The 17,941-nt window shown below is 49.9% G+C and overlaps 1 protein-coding gene across 6 annotated transcripts; it reads right to left on the bottom strand.

Moving 5' to 3' along the window:
• Positions 1-2,490: 2,490 nt before the first annotated feature.
• Positions 2,491-17,064, bottom strand: LOC147165136 (ecto-NOX disulfide-thiol exchanger 1-like). 6 transcript variants are annotated; one of them, XM_086091723.1, is made up of 13 exons: positions 13,891-14,167; positions 12,668-12,723; positions 12,436-12,555; positions 11,192-11,338; positions 10,243-10,449; positions 9,179-9,415; positions 7,736-7,948; positions 7,142-7,248; positions 6,592-6,718; positions 6,423-6,529; positions 4,464-4,572; positions 4,284-4,369; positions 2,491-3,943 (listed from the first exon to the last, which is right to left on the bottom strand). In XM_086091723.1, exons 2-13 carry the CDS (start codon positions 12,696-12,698, stop codon positions 3,812-3,814), a joined length of 1,623 nt encoding a protein of 540 aa, XP_085947849.1. In that variant the 5' UTR covers positions 12,699-12,723; positions 13,891-14,167; the 3' UTR covers positions 2,491-3,811. The 6 variants fall into 6 exon arrangements, with proteins under 6 accessions (XP_085947849.1, XP_085947848.1, XP_085947850.1 ...); XM_086091722.1 differs by lacking the exon at positions 13,891-14,167 and adding an exon at positions 13,511-13,864; XM_086091724.1 differs by lacking the exon at positions 13,891-14,167 and adding an exon at positions 13,442-13,462.
• Between the last annotated feature and the right edge of the window lie 877 nt (positions 17,065-17,941).

Here is a 17,941-nt window from a genome sequence, read left to right as displayed (position 1 = left end):
TTTGAAACCCTAGCCCTAGTTTGAAACCCTAATTTTGAACTCTAGCCTTAGTTTGAAACCCTAATTTGAGACCCTAGCCCTTGTTTGAAACCCTAATTTTGAACTCTAGCCTTAGTTTGAAACCCTAATATGAAACCCTAACCCTATTTTGTAGCCCTAATTTGAAACACTAGCCCTAGTTTGAAACCCTAACCTTAACCCTAAACCCCAAACCTAACCCTAAACACTGGCTATGCCAACCCTAACCCCTAAATAATTAACAAAACCATAAATACATTAATAAAACAATTGTTGAGATACAATAGTGACATTGGTATTTAAATAACATTTCATATTGGTTTACATGCAAGCATTACATAGACAATAAATAGGACGCTTTCCCTCATAATTTGAACGAAAAAGGCGCAGTTAGGACGGCTTATTTGCAGTATATAAAGGGTGAGGGTTCGGTTCCTGTGAGAGGAAGCTCAGTTTGGATTTGCTTTTCCAAGAGGCAACATCTCAGACAATTCATTGAACAATTGTCGTGTGCTCGACCTGAAGAAGGCTCTTTACAGCCCAAACCTTGTCAAGGCACACTTGCATTTAATTATACTCATTAGGAATTACAACCATTTTTTGATTTTTTGTTTTATTGTTTTATATTAATAAGTCGTGATTACATATATAACAAAGGCCACTCCTATTGAATAAATAAAAAATTACAATTCAATTATACATAACATCTACAATAAAACCTAACCCTAACCCTAACGTCTGTAGTATAAACGAGTTTACCCGAATCTCAACCCTAATCCGACATCTGCGTTCATAAATAACGTACATTTGTTTACATAACAGTTGATATAAAATATATCCAATATATACATATACAAAGTGTGCACTATACCTGATGAGGGCCGTGTTGGCGACGTTTCGGAGGTCGTTGGTCCTTCTTCAGGCGGAGTCTCATCCGGATGATTCATTCATTTCTATAAAACAAAAGCGAGCTTCCAAATGACGACCAGGTCAACCAAAACGTGGGGAAAAGAGACGAGGCAAAAACGGGCAGCGTGACACGAGGAAAGACAACCAACCGACACAGACGGAGGGGAGACGGCAGACTAAATACACAGACACTAACGACACAACAAGACACACCTGGGGCGAGACACACCTGGCTGAGGGCACTGATTGGATCACACGAGGAAGGGCGGGATGACACTTCAACGAGACCAAGGGAGACACACAAGGACAACAGAAGCCAAACATGACAACTAAAATAGAAAAAAACAAATTGGGAGGAGTGTTTGTGGCACTGGGGACCCTGGGGCGAGGGGGGGCGAGGGGGGGCGAGGGGAAGAGCAGGACCGTGCTTTTCCTCCTCCGTTGGGAGGTTTTATCCCCCGACCTCACCTTCACCCTCTCGGAAGGACAACAGCTCCTCGCAGTCGAGAAAAGCCATTTGATTTATATGAGTGAATTTTTGTTAGTTTCTACATATTCGCTTTTTCTTTTATTGCGCCCGCGCTTGAGGAAGACCTCAAGGTCGAAACGTCGTGACGGGCACGAGGTTTTTTTGACACTTATTTTCAATTTTCTTTTTCTTTTTTTCAAATCTTTTGTTTCTTTCTTTAGTTTTTGTAGAATAGATAGATTAAAAACCAAAATATATAATTCATTGAAAAAAACAAAACAACTCAACAAATCTGATGTATGACAATGTGATGACTGCACCGTTGTCCAGTATGGCAGACGTCGCCAACAACAAAATAGGCAACAGGGGGGTGGCGGTCGACCACGCTGGTACCAGGGAGGGCGAGAGCGCTGGGGGGTGGACAGTGCACCTCCCTCCTCCCTCCTCCCTCCTCCCTCCTCCTGTTCGTAACCCTCACCCTAACTTCCTGGGGAGCAGGTCAAAACTCCAACCACGATTGGACCTTCCATTGGAAAGTTAGGGACAATAATACATTATAGCTACCCATAATGCACTGCGGCAATGCTTTTTCACTTATAGCTCCAGTACAGTAGCCTGTACAAAAAGTGAAACAGACATATTTAAATATAGAATAACCAGTAGAACAAATCTGCATAGTCTTTTTTTCGACATGAAAACCAACCTATTTTTTTTTACCACCGCCAATTTAAAGTGTATGGACATCAATGAGCTTGGGAGCATTTGACACGGGAAAGCCAGCTCCACCGCGTGGTGGACAGTCGACATTACAGCTAGGCGTCGAGCGCTGTATGGGGCACTTGTTGTAAACTTAAGGACGTATTTCCTGATTGCGCCACTGGAGGGAGCCATCTTACAGCTTCGTCAGATGAGAATATGTGCAAATTAGGTATTGATTCTTATAAAACAATGAAACTGATGCTGAAATACTTGATAAACTACAAGTCATATTAAAAATGTCTGTTTAAAATGAAAAGTACTCAGAATAAACTCTGATAAATGACACACAACTGGTGTTTTGCAACAATGACTTGAATTGGAGGGAAGAAGTGAGCAGCAAAAGTTCCTGTTTGTTGCTCGGCGCGCAAGGAAATGTCACGCGACTCGCGCGTGTGGTGATGTCATCGTCCAGCACGGAACCGATAAGGGAAGTGTTAGCAAAAACGGCACACGATGCCGGGAGCGAACCGGTTTTCGATTTTTACCCTTGTATTTATACATAAAGGTTTTTTTTACAGCGTTGTCGCTGTAACGGGTTCCTTTTCTAACACTCAAGAGGTCTTGATGTGGCTGCTGTACAGAAAACACTGCAGACAGACAGACAGACGTTTCATAGTAGGGTTCAGAATCATTTGTTCCAAAATCAAAGCAACTCGTTCCATAAAAGCAAGCCGTGTCTTTGATGTGATATTGATACTTGTCAGGTGGGGAAGTTGAACCCTCTTCAAGCCATTTTTCAGCTCAACATCTCACGCCTTTTATGGAGCGACTTTCTGGAAGGCCTGAAAAGTGAAAAGGAAGAAAAAATCCGGATTTGCCCAAATGAGATGGAAAAAGGCCCCTCCCACCCGGAAGTGACCTAAAATCACCAGGAAGTGACGTGTTGTATGAGACGTGCTGATGATCATGATCATGTTTTGGTGCCTTGAAAAACGCACTTTGATATTTATTTTGATTTGTGTTTAATGCCAAAATGTTTGCTAAATTTTGCTCATTCATTAATAATAATAATAATAATAAAATATTTCAACAGGAAGTGACCCGCAAGTGCCCTGATTTGCCCAAAATTGACCAATGCCACTGAATCGGAGGGAAGAAGTGAGCAGCAAAAGTTCCTTTGCAAAGATGGCCGCCTCGCTGACTGGCATCACGACCAGCGGCACGGCGGCCGTACGCGCACGGAGGCGTGGCTCTTACGTGGACGCCCGCCGACGTGTCCGCGCGCACGGCCGGACGCTAGCAAGCACCGCGCTATACATCGGCTTGGCCTCGCGGTTGGGTTCAAGGGTCGCGGCCATCTTTGGCCATCAGATCACATATACAAACTGTAAACAAATGGAACGTCTTAGAAAATCACAATGTGCCATCGCTGCTGCACTATTTTTCTGCCGCAGGCTGCTCACGTGACCTTTCTTTTCATCCGCCGGCCTTCGAGGGCGGGGCGGGCCAGTCCAAGTTCAGCGCTCCACAATTGAGGCCAACGTGCAAAAAAAGCCTCAACAAACAAAAGTTGAAAGCAACCGACGGCCACACAAAATGGACGCTCGTTCCGCATTGCAGCGCAACAAAGTGGCGCAAAGCACAAAGGACGTTAGCCGGCTCGCGTGCCAGTCCCAGTGGCGAGCAAGCGTCGGGCGCCGGCCGGCCGGCTCCGGCTCATCCGGACTGGAGACTGTCAAAGCCGCAGAACTTCCAGCGTTTCTCCAACGTGGCGCCCACGCCGCTCAGCTCCTGGCGGAACATGAGGGGCAGGCGGACCATGAGGCGCTCCAGCTCACCTGACGACACCTGAGACACACGCGCACACGCACACGCGTCATCTTGCTGTCAGCTTTCATGGACGTGTGTGCGGCTACATTTATGTGTGTGTACCTTTGTCTTTGCTACATTGTGGGGCACATACACGCGTGTTTTTCCAGGTTTAACTCCCATTGTGGGGACCGACTTGAAATTGTGGGGACATTTTGGTGGACCCCACGAGTTCAGACCTCTTTTTGAGGGTCAAGACTTGGTTTTAGAGTTTAGATTTGAATTGGGTTAGGCGAAGGAATGGGGGTCGGCAATCATGTCAATGAGATGTCCCCACGATGATACAAAGACAAGTGCGTGTGTGCGTGCATTATGGTACCTGGGAGTCGAGTGTGCGCACGTAGGAGCACAAGTATTCCAGGTTGGCCCCGAAGGGGTGAACGTGCAGGAAAGCCGACATGACGCCTCAAGAAGAAAGAACGAAAGACGCCATGTTGTGATGACGTCATCAACAAGTCATTTGCATACCAATCAGCATCTCATTTCCATACGGCCTTACCCAGGAGCAGAGCCTCCTTCTCCGACACCAGGACGCCGCCTCCTCCTCTCGTCTCTCGGTTGGCGTGCGCCGCCGCCGCCGCCGCCGACGACCACTGGAAGCCATTGACCTAAAACACGTGCGCATCGGTCACACGGTTCGAGCGCGTTTGCATAATTGTGCCATTTATCCACGCACTCATCACGGCTACTGACGTGCGGGCTTTTCTGTGCTTGCACGTCGACCACCTCCAGCACGGGCCGTTTGTGCGAGAAGTTACTCGTTTCCGAGGAGCGTCAGCTACGCAAGTGGACCCGACCCAACGTGCCGTGCTCAAACACGTATAGCGTTACAGCCCTGCTGTTTGCCTCAGGCTTAATATGGCAGCTGAGTTTACGTTTTTTGTTAAGGTACGTTCTTAACAGCATCATTTGACAAACGCTCCCGTTTTCCTTTCATAGCCCCGAATAAGTCCACATTTAGCAAGTCATCGAGCGCTGATAGACATCTACCAAAAGCACAGGTGACAAATCCAGGTCCAGAAAGTAAAAACCCTGCCACAGTTTGACTTTAGCCCCAGGTGCTAACTAGCTAGCGAGCTCCCTGTCTAGCTCCTGTTAGAGTAGACAATATTAAGTATTGTACTCTTTGCGTGTTCAATTAACTGAATGGTGAGATCCTGGTGAAGAAGTCCCTTTGCAAAGGTATTATAATTATCAGAAGCTTCTGATGACAAAAACTGACGACACTGAAGCCGTGTTCCATCAGATTGTGTGTCGTCTACTCCGGCACATCATTATTTATTGAAAAGTGGGTGAATACGAAAAGTCTCCTCCCATCAGCCCACAGTACATTTGTTTACAACTCAGTAAATACCAGAAAAATCCCTCTCTACTCCCTCTCCGAGTTCCCATAGGTATAAATCAGATTAGAGAAAAACAATCATACATCAGCCTGTCTCTTCTGACAGAGACAGGTACCAGACAACATACACTCCCTTCTAAATAGCAGATGGAAGGAACCCGTAGCCCTTCTTCTGAGAGTGAGACAGATAATACAATTCTATTCATTGAGCCATACTGCTATAACTAAATCCAAAACGGCTAAAATATAAATTGAAACTGAAAAACAATGTTAATAACTTAACACTCCCTAGCAGGTAAACAAGCACCCGGGAAGCTAGCTAGCTAGCTAGCTCAAGGGGCTAAAGCCAAACTGTGGCAGGGTTTTTTTACTTTCTGGACTAGGATTTGCCACCTCTGACCAAAAGGTTAGCAAACAAATCCGAGTTAACTTGTAGGGCTAGCAGTGGCTAACCTTGCATCAAAGACAGAGAGAGAGAGAAAGAGAGAGAGAGGAACAGAAACAGAAACTGAGAGACGACGCTCCCATTGCGAAAAGCTGAATTTCCTTTTTTCATGATTTGCAACAGACGACACGTGGATTCGCTCCATGTTTTATCCAAAGTTTGAATTTTTCCTTTTCCAGCCACCGTTCATTTAAACGAAAACCTCCGCTGTACCACTTGAGGATATCGGCCGCTCGGAATGCCGTTTGGGCCACTCGGACCTGAATATATTCAACGTACACGTCGGATTGTTTTGGCCCGACTTGGCTTCGTGAGGACAAACCACCGCGCAGCCGGTTGACGGCGACGCGCGGCCAATCAGAAAGACAGCCGGCGGGAATCCAAAGTCCAAAAAGTCACGGCTCAACAGAACGTCGCTGCTTGCGCTATTTACACTTTTTCCCACCAGACGCGTCTTTCAAGGGTTGAACAAACGGGCCTTTTGGAAAAGGGGAGCATTTGAAAGGATGGATTTGGATTTGGATTTGGGATGGATGAGGATTCTACAAAACGGAGAAAACAAATCCTTGCTCACGTGACGTCTCTCGGCTTCAGTTTTGACAGAAGCACAAATTGCATCAAACATTCTTCAAATATTTGAGGAGCCGTAAAGTGGAACGCGTCGGACGCACCTGTTGCATTGGCGGCAGACACAAGCCAGCCTCCAACCTCTGCGGCTCCGCCTCCTTCCTCAGAAGCTCCGCCTCCTCAAAGGCATCCGGCCGCCACGCGTCAGCGCCTGACGCCACGCACACGTGTCAGTGACACACGCACACACACACGGGACGACGTGCGGCTCACCATCTTCATCTCCGCACATCTTCACCGTCTTCATCTTCTTCTGGAAAGGACCTTCATCATCCTCATCCTCTTCTACACCCTCTTCCTCGTCCTGACGTCTGAGGGCCGACACCTCCTTGCTGTCAACCTGACAACGGCAACACCGTCATCAATTTCCTCATCATCATCATCGCCATCTTCATCTCATCATCATCCTCACTTTCATCACCATCTTTGTCATCACTTTCATCATCCTCGTCCTCGCCATCATCACGACTTTCATCATCATCATCTTCCTCACTTGCATCACCATCATCTTCATCCTCGCCATCATGACTTTCATCATCATCATCATCCTCCTCACTTGCATCACCATCACCTTCATCATCCTCGTCCTCGCCATCATCACGACTTTCGTTTGCCTTCTCATCATCATTGCCATTCAGTGCATGCACGTCTGCCCCTTTGACCCGCTGAGGGGTCAGAGTTCGGGGTCAGAGTTCGGGGTCACCCGACGCAGCCACCGCGACGGCCGCCTCCAAAGGGCGCCACGAGCTCGCTGGCCACTAACCTGGCACTGCCTGGTCCACGTGTCAATGTTGTTGCGCTGAGCTTTGGAGAAGTGGTCCCGAGACTTTTGTCGGCCCGACGCCACCAGCACGGACGACACCTGGTCCACTTGGGCCACAAACGCCCGACACAGGGAGGGGGCGACACGTCAACAATCCGTTCGTCAGGCTCGGCCGCATTCTTGCAAACGTACGTCCGCGTGTATTTGCGCACGCAAATACTTACTGCACATGTGCAGCCGCACTTCAACTTCCACGTGGAAGTTGAAGTGCGTGTCATGTGATTGGTCGCACCTTCCGCTCTCAAGACTTTCTTTGTTTAGTGAACACGCAACAGATGGATGACGGATGACGAACACAAGCACAATCAACAGATGGATGACGAATGGGAGGATGCGCGTCCGATGCGCGTCTGATGCGCGTCCGATGCGCGTCCGATGCGCGTCCGATGCGCGTCCGATGCGCGTCTGATGCGCCAATGTACTCAACAGCCTGGGGTGCACATGACACTTTGGAACACACATATATATATATATATATATATATGTATATATATACATATACACATATACATATATTAGTGTTTGCATTCTTACACTGTGCGAGGATGTCGGCGAGCGCTTCTCGGAAGGCGATCTTGGCTTTATGCAGCGTGCGTCGCTGCTGCCGGGCGTCCCCGCGCAGTCGTCGCGCGTGTGCGTTGGCGCTTTGTATCAGCGCGTACACATGATTGGCGCTGGCGCGGTTGACTTCGCCGCCGTCCATCCAACACAAAAGCACCGACGCGGCCCAGCTGAAACGATGCTTGTCTATTGGGAAACACACACAGACGCACGATTGGTGCTTCTTCTTTGGCTTTCGGCAAAAAGAGGCGTGGCCGTCCACGCGTCCTCGAGTCCTCCGTGCGGTGGTTTGCTGTGTTCTGGCGGGATGCGCCGCTTCCTTCACGGGAGCTTGCGCGTGGACAAACGCTGAAATGTTCCCGGCGGGGGTTGCGCTCATTTTGGCGCCCGTCAGGCCGGCGTGCTCTCATTTCAATGACAATGTGCGCAGCCAGGCGAAGGCGAAGGCGAAGGCGCGCGGCATTAGGGAGCTTTTAGGAGCCTAGAACGCGAGCGCCACCCCATCAAAAGCTTGAAAAGCGAGCCAGGCGGCGCCGCCACAGATTAGCCTGTCGTTACGACATAGCGCACAAAACACAACATGCACACGCGCGATTCATTGCACACGCACACAATTGACTTGACGGCAGCTTTTGTGCGCTGCCGGCTGCCGACGAGCGACTGCGAACAATCGGACGCTTTGGCGCCTTCCTCTGCGCGTCGACACGCGTGCGCGGACTTCCTCAACCGTCTTCATGCCACGCCCGACGTTGAGCCCACCGCTGCCAACCCGGGGACGGGGACGGGGACGGGGACGGGTTGCTGACCAACATTCCCGCCTGCTTGATGACGGTTCGGGTGAATGTACATCAATTGATCCCACATTTCCTCTTTTTACGTATTGCCAAGCATTTATTCTGCAAAAGGGACGCATGCTCCTTCATCTTGAAAAACAAGAACTGTGGTCTTATCGCAAGATGACGACTGGAATATTTTGCGATTGAACTTTTGAAGCTTTGACTTTGAAACTTTCAGTGCTGAAGAAAAACATGTCTACATTATTATCTGCACGATGATTTGTATCCGTGACTGCTTTGAGGTTGCCGTTGTGTGTGCCCCCTCCATTTTAGAACAGCAACTGCTATGTAATTAGGGAATATCCAATAAAAAGAGAGGGAACGGCAAAGCGTGTCCAGAACGGGTCGGAACCTGTAATCTGCGCGTGCTCTCTGTCCGTTGTCCTCGCGAGCAAATGAAGATAAATCCAACACAGCTGATTTTGATGGTCGGGATCATTATCCGTTTTTGGCCGAACTTGCAAAAGAGCTGATCATATGAATCAGGTGTGTTGGAGAAGGGAAACGGGATTGCCCACCCCCGTACTAGATGGTGGACCTCCCGATCCCGGATGGTGGTCTCGCAGAGCCGCCGCCTCACCTTTCAGGCACTCGGCCAACACGGCCACCTCGTGCTCCGAGAAGTGCGGCGCGAGGGTCGGGGACGCCTCGTCCCGCTGCACGCAAAAGTCCTGCCGCTCCTGATGTCGTTGTTCTCGTTCGAGAAGTCTCTGTTTGCACTCCCATTCGTACAAGTCGTCCCGAGCCTGAGCGAAGTCAACGTGGATCTTGCCCGAGTCTTTCTTGTCCGTGCCGGACCCCAGACGAAGGCGGTAGCCTGAGAAAGGAAAATGCAACGGTTAGCATCTTCAAAGTGATGCGCTGCAGCCAGGAGAGCAAAGTTCCCCGCGTCGGAGAGAGCAAGCAGATCGAGGCGCCACACCAGCATGCGCTTTCTTCCGGTCCGGAGTCGGCAGTTGGTTTTAGTGCTGGGAAGAAAGTCCATTTGAAAAATAGGACGACTGAACACGACTGCCTCCACGCTCCGTTGGAGCCATGTTGGTCACGCATGCGCAGAACCAATCAGGCAGCCGGGACAGATGGGGTACCGACAGGAATTGAAACACCGGAAACCGGTTCTCGACAACAAGCGCTTTCCCGCTGACGAGCGACGGAGCGCTTGGTATGATGGACGCTCATTGACGACTTGGAACCGACCCCAACCGACGCACAATCATCAGACTTGCCACACGTCCACATTAAGAACTGAAAAAGACTCTGGTTGGTGGCCCGGTGGGTGGCGTCTGATCGGTGCTGGATTTCATTTTCCTTTCTTTCCTTTGGTCCTTCCTCGGGTCTCCTGACGGCCTCACGACTCTGGCTGGATTCTGAAGTGTTCGGTTTAGGTGAACGGTATGGGATTTTTTAAATAGGTTTTAGGTGAACTAATGAATACACACTCACACATACAAAATAAACATTAATTTAAAAAAATATATATATATATATAAAATAAAAAGAGAGCAATGATGACAACAATTTTTTTTTTTTCAAGCTCTGCAACTTGGAAGGCAAGTTTGCTAACGTTGCATGCTAGCTTGCACTAATGCTGACTGTGTGTGCGTGCGTGTGCGTGCGTGTGCGCGCGCGCGCGCGCGGTGTCACCTGACAGGCCGAGAGCCTCGTCCACCATGAACTCATCGCTGAATCGAATGTGGCAAAAGTTCTTCTTGCTCTTGCGCAATGCGATGATGTCGCCGCAGGGGCTGAAGACTTCCCTGATGATGTCATCGTCAGCGTTCTCCGGGAGCCCGCCCACAAACACAGTCTTGCAGCCGGCGGGGCGTGACCGTGTGGACGGCGGGGGCAGGTCTAGGACAAACCAGCGTGACGCTCATTACTATTAGCAACACAACCGGCGCCGTCAAAAGTGGCAACGATTGGAACGGCGCTCGTGACGAAGGTCGTAAAAGCAAAAGCGCAGATGATCATCGGAAGAGTCGTGACGGTTGCGAGAAGAGACCGTAAAAACCTTCAGACGGGCTGCGCGCCAATGTGAGGCCGCTCGCGTGCAAATTGGCCGGCAAAAAACAAAATCAAATCACAAGTTTGGACTTGAGCATGACGAGCAACCGCAGCGCGCTGTTGCGTGTGCGAGCATCACGCCAATGATTGCGCCGTGTGACAGCGGTCGGATGTGGACGGATATTCACGCCCGCAAATTGTTAACAGCTGTCAATAGGAACAAAGCCAAACCGTCACAATCACTCGGTCAGGTGTCACCTTTTGGCAACCCGTTTCCCTTTCTTACACTATTCCTCATTCCTTCATTCATTCACTCATTCATTCACTCATTCATTCATTTACTCATTCACATCAGCGAGGCAAGTTTGATTGTGTTTCAATTTCTTGAATGTTGAACTGCATTGAAGAAAAGCGAAGCCCGCAACAAGGAACTTTTAGCGCTTTGAAGCTCGGCGAAGGTTCGCCAGCGAATGCAAGGTTAGTTTTGACTTCAGCGTTTGTTCAAGGTTGCAAAACGTTTGTAAAGACGTTTGCCTGCCAGGCACTTGCAAACTGTTCCCGCGGCGGCGACGGCGGTTGCGATCCTTACTGGGATTCTGTGGGAAGAGAGTGCATCGGTTGCGGCAGATGATCTCCTTGACGGTCGCCGGCGCCGCCCCCGCGCCTGCCGGCCCGACGGCGGAGGGGTTGCCGGGCGTCGTCGCCGGGGCCTCGGACCTCGCCGTCGGCACGGAAGCTGACAAATGAGAAAAAGGCCAGGATTGCGTTCATCATCGCCCATCGCTAACGGCAAACCGTGCAGACGCTACGCCTTTTGGGCGCCGCAGAAGACGAGAGGAAGTCTGAGCAAAGAGACGGCGGCGAATGATGAAATCCTCTGCGAGCGCTGAAACAAGAAAAAGATGAAAGCAAAAAGGAGGCGGCATGCCGGGAAAGAGGAAAAACAAGCGGCGCGGCGGCGGGAAGATAAATGAGGCGGCCGATAAAGAGCGGCGAGAGAAAGGCTCGCTCTCCGCGCCGGCGCTAATGATGACGAGCGAGCGGTCGCCCCGACACCGCCGCAAAACATGGGGCGACGTGCGATAACCCCGACAGCTCAATTAGCTGGCGTTTGCCGCGACCGTGACGTCATCGCTAGCAGCACGACCGGCAGCAAGCCAAGCATTCGAGCTAACAAGCGCGATGCTAAATGGCAGCGACGGGCTAACACAACAAACGGCCATTAATTGCAACAATTTTGGTGATTCAAATACAAGCACACGTGCACGAAATATTTTTATCCTCTGCAAAGAACAACCGATATTGCTTTTTATGCACTGAAAAAAGATGAACGAGATTTTTTCTTGAAGATTTTAAACGATATTATAACTGTATAGAAAAAACGATATCGTATGTTTATGGTACGTACGATGCTGAAGTTGACATGAAGGAATTTGCGGAGGCAAAGAAAGGAAGTTGAAACTTCATTAGAGACAGCAAAGAAACTTTTTTCATGTCTTGGACTTGAAGTGACCTGCGTGACCTCTCATGCAAAGGTCACAAAAGTGCATCCGACCTTTTCACCATTGTCACGGGACGCCGGCGCGCTGCATCGGCGGCGGCGAGCCTTCCCGTCCAATTAGCTTCCACGATGGATTCATTAGCGATGCGGCGACGGCGGCCAGGCGTGCGACACGCGACACGTTTTTGACAATGACGACGACAAAAATGGGCTCGTTAGCCAACGTGAATATTCATAAGCGGGCCTCGCCGGCGCCGCCGCCGTGACGAACATTCCGCCCGCACTCAAAATTGACTCATTGGTGAACGACGGCAGTTAATCAAAAAGTGTACCTAATGAAGTGGCCGCCAGGAAGTCGGATGCGATCAGTCGCTGCGGCAACGCGGACATCACGCCGACGGGTGGCGCCCATGCAGGACGAGGTGCCACGCCATTGGCTGCTGCTGCTGCCACTGTGTGGAAGCGCACACACGCGCATGAGACAGCCGTGCGTGCACGCACACACACACACACATCACACGCAGGCAGGCAGGCACGCACGCACGTTGCTCGGTTTGGACGTACCTGCGGTCACGGCGCTCCCGTGTGATGTCATCGAGGATCGCTAAACATCAGCAACCCTGACACAAGAAGAGGAAGACGTCTTATGATGAAGATGACGGTGAATATTGAGCAGACGATGAACTTCAATTGGCCACGTACGACGGCCCCGTTCAAAATGGACGCCCCCCCGACGGCGCCCGACGGACGCCTCCGTCCTGACTGGACGTGTGACAAACGTGAGCCATTTTGCTTTTTGCTCTTCTTGCCAGCAAAGGCTCAAATGGGAGCGTGTGAAAAGACGCACACACTTCTTTTGGCCTGCTTCCACACACACACATTGCAGTCTGGGAAATGTGTGTGCGTGTGCGCCCATCCGTGAGATTGGCCAGCAATTAGGATTATGAGCTGCTGCCCGCCGGCCGCTCATTTGCGGCCGCTAACGGCTAACGGGCAGCCGCGGGAGCCAAAAGATGAAAGTGACGGCGGCCATTTTGTCATCTTCCTTCCTGCGGCGAGCTTGCGATCACGCGCCGGAAGGCGCCATGCGGTCCGACCCAACCTCCGGCTGACAATTGGACAAACGCCAACAAATGACAGCCAATAAAAATGCGCAGAAGCTTCCAAAACATTTACACGGGTTTAGCCCGGTTGCCCAAGAAGGTCGAATTGGTTCAAACTGCTTCCTGTTTTGTTGTCGTGGCAACCAGATGCGGAAGACGTCGAACCAGCAAAAAATGGCCGTCCGTTCGCCTCGACCAAGATGGAAGGCCTCGCCCAAAATGGCCGTCCGTTCACCTGGTCCAAGATGGAAGGCCTCGCCCAAAATGGCCGTCCGTTCACCTGGTCCAAGATGGAAGGCCTCACCTGAAAACCTTGAAAATGGTCGCCGCCCACAACTTGCTCAATCATCTCCTTTCTTGTTGCATCGAAAAACAGCCCAAAAAGTCGGCTGCAATTTGACGAGCGTGCGACGGTGAAGACTTACAAATCAAAGCAACAAAATGGCGGACAGGAAACAAGTCAACGGGCAGGAACGGAATCGGCAACGGCTGGTTAGCGAGCGCGGCGTGCCAAATGAGAAGTGACAGCACACACGCGCGCTTGATGAAGGCTGGGGTGTGTGCGCGTTTGCCGGCTGACGGGCGCAAGCGGAGCGCCGCTGTTCCTGTCGCGTCGCGTTAGCGTCAAGCTAAAGCCCGAGCCCGCCTCGCCTGAGCGCTTGCCGCCGTCGCCGCCGGCCTGACCTGCCGCCGCGTGTCGCCGCCTCGCCGTTCATCTCGCCTTGTGACGGCACGCACGCACACACACACACACACACACACACACATTAAGAGTGAGAAATACACACATAATGCATGTGTGTGTGCGTGTCAGGGATGTGACAGGAGGAAGAGGAGCCAATCGGAGCTTGGCGGACGTATCAAGGTCAAGCAAGCTCATCAATTATTCATCACGCTTGCAAAATGGCGGGAAAATCATCCAATTAAAAATGTTTTTTACAACATTGCACTTGCGGTTAAAGGGTGACTTTCATGTGATGATGATGATGATGATGATGATGATGATGATGATGATGATGATGATGATGATGATGATGATGATGATGAAGATGATGATGACGAGTGGTCGTTGAAGGCTTTTTGTTGGACGGGAGCGTCGGCATCCCTTTTTTTATCTTCCATGGTTGCTTTTGGTTTGAAATTCCAGGTAAGCGCACGTGACAGTGCATGTAAAAAAAAAATCCCATTTGGGAAGTTTTTTTGTTTGTTTTTTGGTTGGTTGTTTTTTTGTGACTGTCCCAATACTTTTGACCTTATCTTGGACGTCAAAAGGAAAAGACTCTGATGATGTCATTCCGACATCATCATCTTCTTCTTCCTCATTCTCTGCACCGCACCAACATTTTGTGCGCGCGCGCGTGTCGCTGCTCGCCAGCCAGCAAAGCGATTCTCCATCAGTGCCGCTGCGCACAATGCAGCACATACATCAGGAGGGTGGGTGGGGGAGGGGCGAGGAGGAGGGGCGAGGAGGCGGGTGGGAGGCGGGATCGAGCCAGGGCAGCAGGCGAGCACAAAGAGGTGGAAAAATAAACAAGATGGACGCCGGCCAGGACAAAAAACGACAGCAGGAGAAAAACTCGCACGATGGATGGGGAAGCGCGTGCGCACACACACGCGCGCACGCACATGCGCACGCACGCACACACACGTGTTTGTGTGCTGTCTGAAATGGTAATAATCAAATGTTGTCAATGTTTTTGTGCAAAAATTCAGCTGAGCATCAGTTTGGTTGCCTTCTTGACACCTTTCGGACTTTTGGCTCCGCCTCTTTACATATCAAACTGATCGACATTCAACACGTTCAGATGTGGACAGCAAACATGTTGATGATGATGACGATGACGATGATGACGATGAAGGTGACGCCAAATGTGGCTGTCGTTAGTTATGCAAATGAGGCGCTTGTTTCCAAAATGAAAGGTCGCCCGCATTGTTGCCGTGACACCACGACAACTTGTTAGCTTGCGTGCCACGCCGCTTGTCATGTCGTCCGTGACGTGTCTGTCACCGAGAGGGCGGGGCTTGCCGTGCACGTGACGCACATCAATCAACAGCAGCATACGTGCACGCACATTCACAAACACACACAAATGTCCTTCCGTCCTTCCGTCCTTCCACTTGGATTGGAAGGAAAGTTTTTATTGTACTAAATGAAGCAAATGTGAAATTGCGATCCGTCCGACGACCCAATGTGGGCATTTTGGGCAAAAAGGGGGCGTGGCCACCTCAGGAACGGCTTTGCGGCTGAATGTCCACCAAAGGGAAGTCAACAAATGTGAACCGTTTTACAAAATTGGTCGCCATTTGCATAACCTTTTGACCTTTGGTTGTGGTTGACCTTGTGGCTCATGTGACTGATTTTTCCAAATGTTTTGTTTTGTCTTTCAGTAAATTATTCAGGAAAGTCTCCCTCAGCCGCTTCCATGAAAACGCGTTTGTTTGTGTTTTCTTTGGACAAATGTGATTGTTGGAAGTCAAAGTTTTCCCCTCGAGTGGCCAGCAAGAAAATCTATTGGTCGCGTGGGCGGGGCTTCCTTGAAATTTGCTTTAGAAGACGGCAGTCTTGGACGGCCGTCTTGCGCCCGTCTTGCGCCCCCGCCCGTCTTGCGCCCGTCTTGCGCCCGTCTTGCGCCCGTTTTGCGCCCGTTTTGCGCCCGTCTTGCGCCCGTCTTGCGCCCGTCTTGCCGGCAAACACGGCAAAGTCACGTGGGATGGAAATGATGGCAAAGAAATTGCACACGTGGACGCACCACAATGTGGCAAATTTGGGGGTATTTTGAAAGTCGACTTTCCCAGCGGAGAGAACTTTTCAAAATGGCGCCAACGGATTGGCCAATGGCGATACCAAGGCTGAAAGGCGTTATCGTCTGCTGGCAGCTTCTTTTTCAATCTCGGCAATTCAGCTTCCAAGTCATTATTTGACACTTTAGCAGCAAAGACGACAGCTAGCTAGCTAGCAGGCTAGCTATTAGCCACGTGCATTTATTTTACCACCACAACGTGGGCACGATTCGTAATGACGACTTTCCCATGCAGCGTTCATCTCGCCCATCTTTCTTTCCTTCTCCTTTTTTTCTTTCTGCGTAGATTGCTGCAAATATTCAAAGAGCGGCCATCTTTGCGTCGCCGGCTGGCAAGCCCGGACGCACGGCCGCCATTGACATGAAGGCGCTTTGCAGCGTTGACATCATTTGGACGCGTTGGCGCCGTTTCCGTTTGGACGCAGGGACGGACATTTTTGTTTTACTCAAAGGATTCCCCTGTGATGACGTCACACACGCGCGCGTCCCCAACATGCACGTGCACTGCTGCACTGCACGTCGAAACGTGGTTGGTTGTCGGTCGTATTGGTTTGTTGCGCAAAAGGCAAGAACGCTAAAAAAAACTTGGACGTTTTGAGCCCGCAAGCATCTCGAGCAACGCTTGGAAGTGTCGACATGAAAAAAGAAAACTTGTTGAGGGAGGAAAAAAAGAGACCACATTTCCACAACATGTTGCTCGACAATGTTGGCAACATTTGAAAAAGCAAAATGACTATTTTGTAAATGACAAAAGGCCCCGTGCGTGCGCGTGCGCGTGCTCATCGAAAGCAGCCCGGGCGTGCGCGCGCGCGCGGTGAAGAGGAAGAGGAGCGCGCGTTCGCCAGCCGACTTGCATTGAACGAGACAATGGATGACGTCAAAGCCGATTTGGTTCCGCTTCTTACCTCCGCCAGGGACGCGACGACGATGACGGTTGACGATGAGGAATGAAGATGAAGCACGCCGACGGGAGCTTCCGCTGAGCGGCCGCGCGCGCGCACGTCTGCCCGCCCGCCCATGCGCGTCCCCGAGGCGCCGAGCTTCCTCCGTCAAACTCTGCCCACAATTCGCCTTCCAACTGCTCGCGCACTTTCGAGGACGCGCTTCGTTCAACTTGGCTTCTGCCTTTCAAAAATTAATGAAGTGTATATTTAGAATTGTTTTACTTATTGTATTTCAGCATTTTATTGACATTTTTGAAATAGTTGGTTTACTAGATTTGATTTGTAAAAACGCTTGTTTATAAAATGTGCGATAGAAAGAAAGAGGATCGGATCATCAAACCTTTGGAAACTTCTTTCAAGAGGAAGTCAACCTCGGACTGTGCAATGAATCGAAATTCTATCACAATTTCCAGTTCAGTTTCACTCCATAATTACAAAAGCAGCATCATCGCCCCCCCCCCCAAAAAAAAAGATTATTAATACTCGTTTTTCTTTCAATCTATTTGCACCATTTTAAAACTTGCTTCATTATAGTGTTTCAAATAATTGTATTTGTCTTCATATTTTTATTTGTTTTGTCTTGTTTTGTACCCAAAAAATCATCACATGTTGAACTTCAAGTTTTTGCCAACATCAATAAATAAATATATACATTATTCTAAATAAATATTTTGCCGTCTATGAATGATGTTGGCTTGAAAAGGAACTTACATGGCGTTCCGGTGAGGTCGGACTGCGGACCCAAATGCAGGGAAGCGAAGTGACGTCAACAAATACCATCAAAGAAGAAAGAAGAAAGAGGTGACGTCAACAAAAAGCATCAAATGTCGTTAAACAAAAGTGAACTCCGAACGGCAAACGATACAAGACGTGCGTAAACATTGCGATGAATATGACAATTGCGCAATACAAGTTTTGAAGCACAATTCATCCATTTTGATCCATGTCAGGGGGCGGCCATTTTGACACTTGCTGTCAATTGAAGATGAC

This window comes from Leptonotus elevatus, chromosome 12 (genome assembly GCF_054856555.1).
Source record: "Leptonotus elevatus isolate MCC_2025b chromosome 12, RoL_Lele_1.0, whole genome shotgun sequence".
NCBI lineage: Eukaryota > Metazoa > Chordata > Actinopteri > Syngnathiformes > Syngnathidae > Leptonotus > Leptonotus elevatus.
Note: the sequence above shows the minus strand (reverse complement) of the source record. Positions and strands in the feature narration are given on the sequence as shown.